Source organism: Saccostrea cucullata, unplaced genomic scaffold (assembly GCF_032062105.1).
Source record: "Saccostrea cucullata isolate Sc308-1 unplaced genomic scaffold, CSIRO_AGI_Scuc_v1 ctg396, whole genome shotgun sequence".
NCBI classification, from domain to species: Eukaryota; Metazoa; Mollusca; class Bivalvia; order Ostreida; family Ostreidae; genus Saccostrea; species Saccostrea cuccullata.
In genome coordinates, this window is record NW_026933195.1 from 315,992 (window position 1) to 326,567 (window position 10,576).

General features: G+C 33.4%; 1 protein-coding gene across 1 annotated transcript; it reads left to right on the forward strand.

Annotated features, from left to right (window-relative positions):
• The first annotated feature begins 6,291 nt into the window (after nucleotides 1–6,291).
• Nucleotides 6,292–10,280, forward strand: LOC134237596 (mesenchyme-specific cell surface glycoprotein-like). The gene is made up of 10 exons (XM_062719724.1): nucleotides 6,292–6,494; nucleotides 6,765–7,007; nucleotides 7,278–7,470; nucleotides 7,607–7,751; nucleotides 7,840–7,954; nucleotides 8,165–8,344; nucleotides 8,615–8,683; nucleotides 8,895–9,133; nucleotides 9,462–9,670; nucleotides 10,135–10,280. Exons 1-10 carry the CDS (start codon nucleotides 6,299–6,301, stop codon nucleotides 10,244–10,246), a joined length of 1,701 nt encoding a protein of 566 aa, XP_062575708.1. The 5' UTR covers nucleotides 6,292–6,298; the 3' UTR covers nucleotides 10,247–10,280.
• Nucleotides 10,281–10,576: the final 296 nt, after the last annotated feature.

Sequence of the window (10,576 nt, forward strand, 5' to 3'; positions counted from 1 at the left end):
TATTTCATATTGCACTCATATTAAATATAGGCACATATTGCACTTCTTGGCCGTGATTCTTTATCTTGGTCATTAAAGTACTATCTATATCTAATGTCGACCAGTTCCAATCGTGATTTCGTGATCATCCTGGGAAAATTCACAGGTGATCAAAATCTCTAAGACAATACAGTCCAAACCTTTTGTGTTTAATTTTTTTTTCATGCTGTTAAGTGAGAGGGAATAAAACGAGTCACTTGTGGTAATAAAATATCTAATTAACGAAAAGTTATCAAGCTCATTAGTCCATTTTAACAATACACTTCTGGATCAGAGCAAACACGAATCTCTAAAAGCATCAAAGATGGGATCTGGTGCAGTGCAGGAGTAAGCAACCCCTGTCAAACGATCACACTCCTTGTCAAGTAATAAAACAATAATTTAATAACAAAACAACAATCTTTTCAATAGATTGACTTGTTGGATGTACCGTATGGCTCGGTGAAATTATTAATAATCCTAAACGAATAAATACAACAATGACGTAAGAAAAAAATATACACATTAGTTGGTGGAAAATACTCAGTTAACTTCAGATCATTCCCCCCAAACCATAAAATTGGTTCACAATTTTATCATATACTGTATAATGAAATATAGTATTATCCATCAACTATCTGTTAACTGATTTTTCTGTATTTAATTGAATTAACAATCACTTTTAATCAAAACATATTGGACGCAGAGGTCTACCTGGCCTGTTATAGGACGTTTGTACTTGCTCTTGAAAATTCAATCAATGGTTAAAAGTACGAGGGTTGTTAGAAAAGTTCGCGGACACATTGAATTACAGAAAATCTATTGTGTAATGTGAAGTATGACCTATGTCTGAATGAATTCCTACATTTTGTTTATTGGTATGTAAAATATCAGGTCCATATGATAAAATCTTAAAATTTTACAACTATTTTAACTATGGGGTTATGGGATTCACGGAGCAATCACTTGACGTAAGCGACGTGATATCCAGATTTCAACCCTTTAAGCTTTGTCGCAATTCTATAAATCTTTCATTTCTTCAGATTTTTCTTATCTTTTTTCTACTTTAAAATTGAATATCTATATCAAGACGTATTACTTTTCTACTATAATGTCTTTTGTACTGTTTCGGATATTATTGAGATCTTAAAAAATAAAAAAGGTCAATGTGTGAACAGTCAATCTATCAGGTATGGAAACTATGCAAAAAAACCATATAGGCGCAACGCAACGTCCATGCGATAGGGGGTATTGAAGTATCGATGGAGTTAATCATTCAAAATGTTACTACTTCCATTCTTATGAAGCTACAACCATTTGAAAACTTGTTCTTTGTATGTGTAGGATATTCCCGGCAGTATTTTGAACATTTCAATCTCTTTTTAGACATTTCCCTGTCTGCACACATAATTTTTACGTGGTGCAGTGCTCCATGACGCTCAATGACGTTCCGATTTTTGGCTGAGTTTTTACGCGTTGATCATTTATAAATGGCTATAAAACAGGCATATACCTTCCAATTAAGTTCAAAATTTCTCCCAGTGACGTTTCTTGCATACTTTAGCGGCAGGTAAAATATCATAAATCTCTTGGCACTACAATTGTGCAATTTTTAATTTTAATAAAGAGTCTTTATGATGTAAACGTGCCAAAATGTAGCATGCTCCGTGAAGCAAGATTTATCAAAATAAAAATGCTGTATATTTTTCAATAATCACCGGAGGGCACCAAATTCCTGTATATTGATTGGAAAAAAGTTTAAGATTATATCTGTAAAGTTTGACCGTTTTCGTGGAAATAGCGCGCTAACAATAGAACTTGTCCGCGAACTTTTCTAACACCCCTCGTACGGTACATGATTAAGAGTTGAGAATGGAAAAATCTACAGAAAGCTTCAAACAAAAAATAAAATATTAATAAAATAGGAAAGATATCTCTGTTAAATTCTAAATCATAAATTATCACAAATCCCACAAACCGAAGTTTGTAAGACAAATACGATCAGATGTTGGCCAACGATCGTGCAGATCGTTCTTGCATTACGAGGAACAATGGAAGATTTAATGTTTAGTTTAAGAACAGAAGATCCATTACCATTAGAAGCAGTGACGTTTTTCATACTAATTGTTAGTCCATTATCTATACATACGAGGGTTGTCCCGTAAAATCGTGGACAAGTTGTCTAGTGTAAAAAATAAACATCACTGCGTTCTGAAATTTTCACTATTATTTAGTACATATTTTAGTAATATACACAGCAAATTTCAGATAAATATATGCATAAATAAACAAATTACGTGATTTTATGTCATGTATTGTATCACCTTACGGCGCATGGATTATAACGTCAAAGTGTCTAAAACAGCGTCACATTTTATCTTTGCTGAAAATGAAGTTGGATGAGTCCGACTTAAATTTAGGAACCTCATTGATACACATTCTTTAGTCTCCATAAACAGTCGAAGAACCAATTGGCACCCTAATGCGATCTTCTGAAGATTTATCAGTAAGTTACGGACAATATTCTCACCATCATTCAACTAATAGAAAATCTCATATCGGCGGTCTACTGTGATAGCGTCTTTTGCTATAACATTAGGAGTTTGTCCGTATGTTTTGTACTCCCCAGGGATTCGATCAAAAAGACTTTGCTAAGAAAACTCCTATTTCATTTGTATACTTAAGATATGGTGATATTTTTATAATCTTTTTTCTTCTATGGTCATTTCAAGTCTCTAAAGGTGTCATTACAACATCGAATTAAAACGGAACTGCTCTCCGATGCGCCGTAACGTCATAAAACGTCGACATTTTTCGTGTGTTGTGTTTACCATCTTCCCATTTCGAATGCTCGAGAAACTGCCAAAAATTAATCAAATGCCTTAAAATTTTTTAAAAGACTAAAAAATTGATTGTGGAAATGAATTCGGATAATTTGAATTCAAGGACAGACGAGACGTTCCTTAATAATAGATAAAATTTTCTAAGAGTTTGTCATTGAAGTATTGCTACTTAAACATGTTTACTCACAAAAAATTGAGGTACCTTACCAGGCATTTCTGCAAGATACCAGGGGTAGTTTTTCTTATATAATCCTTTGTGGAAGAAAAATAATTTTCCGATTTCAAATGTTTAAGAGTTTGTATGTTTTAAAAACGTTTAGAAACTGGTTTAGAAATCAGAATGCTATTAAGATTTTGAATATTTTTCATACATTACGAAGATATACAAAACAGATTTTGAGGAACGTCTCGTCTGACCTTAAAACTTTTATTTTGAATTCAAACTTGTTTATTCTTTAATAAAACTTTGGTTTTTTGTCCGTGCGCCGTAGGACAATACCCCGTGCACATTCATGCATAATAAAACCTTTATTTTTGCCTATATTTTATCGAAAAAATTATCATGCACTTAAATAGGATAAAGAAACATTTACTGAAATTTTCAGCTTAGTGCGCCCATTACTTTTCGAGAAAAACGCTTTGTCCACGATTTTACGGGACAACCCTCGTATACGTTATTTCCCGATCATGACAAGGAACACACGGCGGGTGTGACCGGTCAGCATGGGATGCTCACCCCTCCATGGCACCTTATCCCACCTCCGATGTTTTGGAGGTCCGTGTTTGCTCTGCTCCTATTTTGTTTTGTTTTATGGACTTTTGATACTATTCGTAATCTCCATATGTTTGATTTCTTGACTAAATGTCTACATTTTACTATAGTTTATCCTTTGTTCTCTTTCTCCACCGTCTCTTCACAATTTGGTTTATTTTGATTTTTTTATGTCTTGCTTTTGTTGTTGGCTTTTTGTGATGCGCTTTAACCTTCTGTTAAATGTTATCTTTTTTCTTCTTTGCTTTTGTTCATTTTATACTTTGTGACCTAGCTGACATACTTAATAATGCTTTCTATTCTGACACTTTCAAAATCAGGAGGACATAATATATCTAGAATAATATACTTGTTCTCAAGTTTACTTCATTTGTTCATATACAAGCACCCAGTTTTAGTTTCTTAGTCGTTTACATCATGTACCTACATCTAGTTAAAACTAGAATAGTTCCGTCTATAATTGATTGTAATCATTGTTCAAAGTAATTAATTAAGGATACATGACCTGATGCTGGTCCTGTAGTCTAGTTCTTGTTTAAAGACTATTTTTCTTCTATCCCCTTGTGTTGAAAGACAGTAACACAAGGGGATCTCTTGTGTTACTGAGATATTAATAACATTCATATAGTGATTGGCAGGCTAATTTTTCATATGAGGCAGGATTCATTTAGAATTTTATATATGAAAAAAACATTTGCAGTCTCATTTAAAATCATAATATCATAAGTTCAATTGGCGGTACAATGACCTTGTCTGCAAATACAATCTATCATAAGTCAAATGCTGACTAACGTTTTTCATAGTAATTTTAGGCCATTATTTACACACTGAATTGTCGAGGGGTTTTCCAATTATTTTCCGCTACAGCGGATGAGACAGGACTGCAGGGGATGCTCACTCCTCAATGGCACCTGATCCCACCTCTGATGTTTTAGAGGTCCCTGTTTGCTCTGTTTCTCATTTGTATTGTTTGAATGGAATAAATTAATCTTGAATACTGTTTTATCCCTAGATATTTCATCTGTCTGATATTGGTCTATGTGTGTTTCTTGACATCATCAAAGTACGAAGAGTGATCAAAAAGTTCGCGAACTAATTGAATAACTTCCATAAAAGAAACAATATTTGGTTTTAATGTTGATTATATTTTAAATCAATCCTCCCCAATTTTAATGCACATCAACCACCGTTCTGCGCATGCGTGAATCACGTGATATTGGCGGTCACGTGACCGCCTCCGTAGCGTTCTATCACAAAAGTTGAAAGATTTTTCTGAGTTTTATATTTCTATCCATGTGAGTTAATTTTTATGACAAGAACACTTCATATGTCAGAAATGATCATATCTCGGCAACAGAATGGGTGGATAAGAATATCCTTTCCAAAAATAAGCATGGCGACCATTTAAACACAAATCTTCTGTCTCGGGAGAGACCTTTATTCAAGGTGGATAGAGAATGGGTGCCTCCTTTTTATCATATCTAATATGTTTAAAATCTAAAGTAAACGATATCTTAGGTACTAATACTTATATTATTGTCAAATATTCAACTATTTTTCAAAGTGTTATTTGGAGGTCTTTGATAGCAAATTGCTTAAAAATAGATATCTTTTCAAACTTGCTTTCACTGGGCAAGATGACAAGTATCATTTTTAACCATCTGCCTCCCTTCACTAAAACGATCAATCAAATCATTAAATAAATTTATAGGAACTCATTTATCTCAATAAACTGTGTACAAATTATTATATGATACTGCAGAGGGATTTCTAAGATATACAATAAATTGTACAGTCGTTTGTTGAACGAGTTCGACTGAGACAACCATTTTTCGTCACAAGTGACCTACATAGTGACGTCATTTTCACATTGTGACGTCACAAACAAGGAGAAAAACTTTATTCAGCATATGCTATTTATAGACCTTGTGTATGGCTATGTGTGTACCGAATTTCATTCTAATCTGAATCGTGATTTTGTAGATATAGAGATAGATCGCGAACTTTTTGATCACCCCTCGTTGTATGTTTTTCGACAAGTATTCTACAATATGTCCCTTCTTAAATAGAAACCTTCTTCGTTGTCGTTAATTCCATGTTTAAGACGTCCTTTAAGACTTTTTGAATGCTATTCATTTGTCACTAGTGTGCCTAAGTTGACTGTACCCAAGGCATACTCTTTATCGAATGAGTTACGAGAGATATACCGAAATACAATGTATTACTACATAAAAAAGTTGATAATGGAAAAGCTGAGTTTATCTCGTTTGTCATACGTTTATAAATTAGTTGGTGTTTATCGTTTATAGTCAGAAAAAACATCCATATAATTTATAAAACAGACATTTATCAAGTTCACTGGGAATTATCGATTCGAAATATGATTTGAAGTAAATATTATTAACTGATGATAGTTCCACTTAAAATCTGAAAAGTCTGTTTCTTAAAATAACAACATTCAAAATCCCTAGCTCACTTCTTTCAGACCATTGCAAGCATAAATAAATGTTATTTTTATATTATAAATATTACATTTTTTAGATAGAAATATTCTGTCACTAATATGCTGAATTAATTTAACGTTTGTTGTTAAAAACAAAATTTGCAGGAAAATAACTCCTGTTTTGATTTTTTTTGACTTGTTTGTCTTTGTCCAGAAATTACCATGAGATCGATTATCATTCTACTCGTGTTAGTCGTCGCATACTCTGATGCTGTACTTCAACTAAAGAAGCAGTCCTACATGAAATTCCCTTACCAGTTCGTCAACGGAGACCCTACCAATCCAAGATACGGGCTTTTTCAAAATGCCGCCCACAAGGCCGCTTACCACACTGTTGATAAAATTTTATATGTTGCTTGTAAGTTGCTTTATTAGTGTTTTTAATTGTCATAAGGAATAGCGAAATTTCATTTCTACATTAATTTTTTCTGTACAAAATTATTCTTTATAATAAATTTTCTCGCCGGAATGCAATAGTTTTTGCTTTATTTTGATTTTTTAATTAATGTTGCCAAAATACACTACAAAAACAAATAGACCAGCAAAAATAAAAGAAAAGTAAACGAAAGGGATTATAAATGATATCAATATATATACCGTCTAATTTTATGCTTTTTTAATACAACAGCTGCTAGATCCTCCGAGAAGTACCTCCACATCATTGATATGAACAATCCCGCCAGTCCCTCCATCTTGATGACCCACGTGTTCGATAACAGCGTGGATGGTATGATCTCAGCCGTGGAGGCTTGTTCAGACACCATTGCTGTGGCCTTGACGGCGGCAGACCCAGTGGCTGAGGGTCACGTAGAATTGTTCACCCCCTACAACAGGGCTGACCGTGTTTTTACCAGGACTGGCAGAATCGCAGGTGAGCGCAAAGTGAAACAAGAGATATCAATATCATTTAACATATATTGACCCTCATGAAAGTGAAACTACTTTTGCAAAAATTAAAAAAAAACAAACGAAATTAAACAAAAACGACAATACCGAACGAAAACGAAAACAAACCTCAAAATATGCTTATACACATTTAAAACTTGGGTTAAACAAAAATCATATATCCTTTGCATCATAAAAGGAAAAAGGGGGATAAAGAAATGGTAAAAATCTACTAATTATGTTTATATATATTCAGTCGGTGTTCATCCAAAGGATATGCAGTACACCAGTGACTGTACAAGACTGGTGGTTGTCAGTGAAGGCCGTGTTTCTCTAAATCCAAATACAAACACTCTCAATGACCCCGAGGGATCCCTGACAATAATTATCAGGAACGACCAAGGATTCCCCATTGAAGTCAATATAGATTTTACCCAGCTAAATGACAGGTTAGTGATATAGGATTTGCATATAAATTCTGCAGTCTTTGACCATTTTTGAAACTAAACATATTTTTTGCCTTATAAATATTTAATCTTTGTTCGATTTTTCTTTCCCTTTTAAATGAATTTTTTCACTACGTAGGGTGGTAGATTACATAAATAATGGTGTTCGATATGTTTTCCGTGGAGACCACTCTGCTGGAATTGTCAACACTTTCTCACAGGATCTCGAGCCCGAATCAGTTACCATCAGCAATGACGACCGATTCGCTTTTGTCTCATGTCAGGTATAAGCGTTAAAACAAAAAAATCCATAAAAGGTGTTTTCTTTTTATTCTTATTTTTAAAGCAAATGGTTTGAAATTTCCTTTCCAGGAAAATAATGCAGTACTGAAATTGGACTTGTTTAACCAAAGGATCATTGAACTTTATGCTTTGGGAGCCAAGAACTGGACAAGCTTTATGTTCGATGGAAGTGACCAAAATGATGGTACTTTTATCCCAAAAAGTTTTTTTTTATTTAATATTGTGTATATTTTTTCTCAACTACTTTTATAATAAATCTTTTCAAGTCTAATTGTACATAGAATCATAAGAATTGGGTACTTTTGAGTCTGCAAGCATATATGTTACAGTTTGTACAAAGTTCGTCAGAGAGAAATTTTTTTAAATTGCATATAAAATTCTTGTGTATTTATAGCTGCCAATATGCGTAATCACAGAATCTACTCATTTTACCAACCTGGAAAACTTGGTTTTGGTGTTATTGACGGTAAAGGTTACGTCATTTCCGCCGACACTGGAAAAACGAAGACTTACACTAGAAATAATGAGGGCTATGATTTCCGTGATTCTACTAGAGCACGCGTGGCTTGGAATGGTAAAGTGCTCTTTAATGTTTTCAATAATTGATCACATGTACATTTTGAAATCAGAGATGCATGTCTAATGAAGTTCTATCTGCTGATATTCTGATATTGTTTCATTGCTCAATTGTACATTGTATTTTACTTATGACATGAAACCAAATACAAAATGCTGCCATCTTTATTTTTAAAAAAATTAAATCAAATTCTTAAAGAATTTGAAACTAAACGGTCTTTGAATAGAATTAAATGCCACTGCAATATTTTTTATATACACAATATAGATGGAGAACTTGACACCACGACACTGGACCCCACACTTCTAGCACAAATCCAAGACAACCAACAGCTGGGTGAGTAATCTCCCTTTGCTGTAGACAAACATTCTTAAAGACGCTTCCTTAAAAAATGATTCATTATAAAAGGCGACAGAACTTTAAAAAAGTAAGATACTCCACATATTTTTGTAGATTTACTTATTTCATATTTTACATTTCATATTTTTTTCACAATTTCTATAAATCATAAAGATTTCCTCTACCACTGTGTTTATTGTTTTAATAGGCAGAACATACATAAGTAGAGTAGATGGATACAACATCTTTAACCAAATCGGTGACGTTTACATGTTTGGTGGGCGTGGCATTTCTTTGTGGGACTCTACTACCATGGCCCACGTATTTGACAGTGGGGATGATTTGGAGAGAAGGGCCTCTCAGTTGTACCCCAGTACATTTAATGGAGACTGTTCCAATGGTAATCAGTCTCCAACACAGCAGGTTGACGAGAGATCAGATGATATGGTATGTTCATTTTGATTTGTTAAATAAATAATTTGGAAAGTATTGTATGCTTGGTATCAAATGCATTTGTTATCTATATAAAATCATAGCTTAAAGAGATTTAGGGTGTCTCCCCTAGAAAATTAATGAGAAATCAAGTCGTCCCTCAGTCAAACAGATTTTCATTATCCTGTATCAAAAGAATACTATAATTGCAAACATGAATGATTCTTCAAAATTTTCTTGCATCGCATTCCTAAAAGTTAATCAACTGAACTTTATTCTTTTAAAAATTAAAAATAAAATAATCATGATTCAGAAAACCTTGAAATTGGTGTAAATTTTACAGGGCCCTGAACCGAGTGCCATGGCTGTGGGTACAGTAGGAACCACGCCTGTTCTCATCGTGGGCTCCAGGGACGGGGTCCTGTATGTGTTCAACATGAGAGGGGTCAGCGCCAACTTTGAGAGCGCTCACCGTGAAGGGGCCACGAACGACATCTGGACCAATCTCTATAATAATGACGTCGCTGGGGATCAGGGAGTTTCAGACATGGGGTATGTGTCTTTTGCTGTACTGAAAAAAATATTTGTGTATTACAATTTTTTCTCTCACTTGCTGTACTGAAAAAAATATTTTTCTACAGAAATTGAGCAACTGTACTGTTCTCTCGACGAAACGATGCTTTTACGCAGTAAATTATTTTTATTTTGCTTGAATTTATTTTTGTGGATCCACAAAAATTAAAGCAAAATCAATCAAATTTTCATCAAAAACAACGAGAACCTTTCTTCCTTGAGAAGAACTAAATAAGTTCTTACCAATGACGTACAATGTCATTTTCCTAACATCAATAGTATCGTAAACTTCGTTGTTATATTCATTTTTTTCTATTAATGACATATTCATTGATTTTTTAAATTTATTATTTTATTTAACAACAAGTATTTGTTATTATTAATTGTTTTATTTTATATATTTATTTATATGATTTTGTTTTATCATTCATTTAATGTTTCAGATTTGTGAATGCTGGAGATAGCTCCTCTGGTGTTCCATACATTTACGTCATTGGTCAATCCACGGGATCCTTATCCATTTACACTATCGAGGATGTTCCCACCCAACAATAGACACATACTCCACTGATATTATTTATATTTTATACAATAAAGTTGATGAACTTGTTTTTAGTGTTCTAATTTTAAAAAAAGTGAAATAAAATAAAAAAGATTTATTATTTTTTTTTAGTTTATCATTATTATTTTTTACTAATACCGATAAATGTGTTAAAATAAAGCAAGGATGGTTTATTTTCTGTAGGTCCCATCTACAGTTCGGTTGACCTCGTTTTCTCAGTAAAATATCCAAATTGAAAGCTGGTGACTGAAGGGAGCAACTGAATGCAGCCGCCCATTTCGATTTAAGATTTTTTTTTATCAGAAAACTTACTGTAAATCGGA

What these genes read in the sequence shown, in the direction of transcription:
- LOC134237596 (XM_062719724.1), top strand. Translation starts at nt 6,299, where the DNA reads ATGAGATCGATTATCATTCTACTCGTGTTAGTCGTCGCATACTCTGAT. An exon ending in TCGCTTTTGTCTCATGTCAG is followed by an intron (nt 7,752 to 7,839) that starts GTATAAGCGTTA and finishes TTTCCTTTCCAG; the next exon opens with GAAAATAATGCAGTACTGAA. An exon ending in TGGAAGTGACCAAAATGATG is followed by an intron (nt 7,955 to 8,164) that starts GTACTTTTATCC and finishes GTGTATTTATAG; the next exon opens with CTGCCAATATGCGTAATCAC.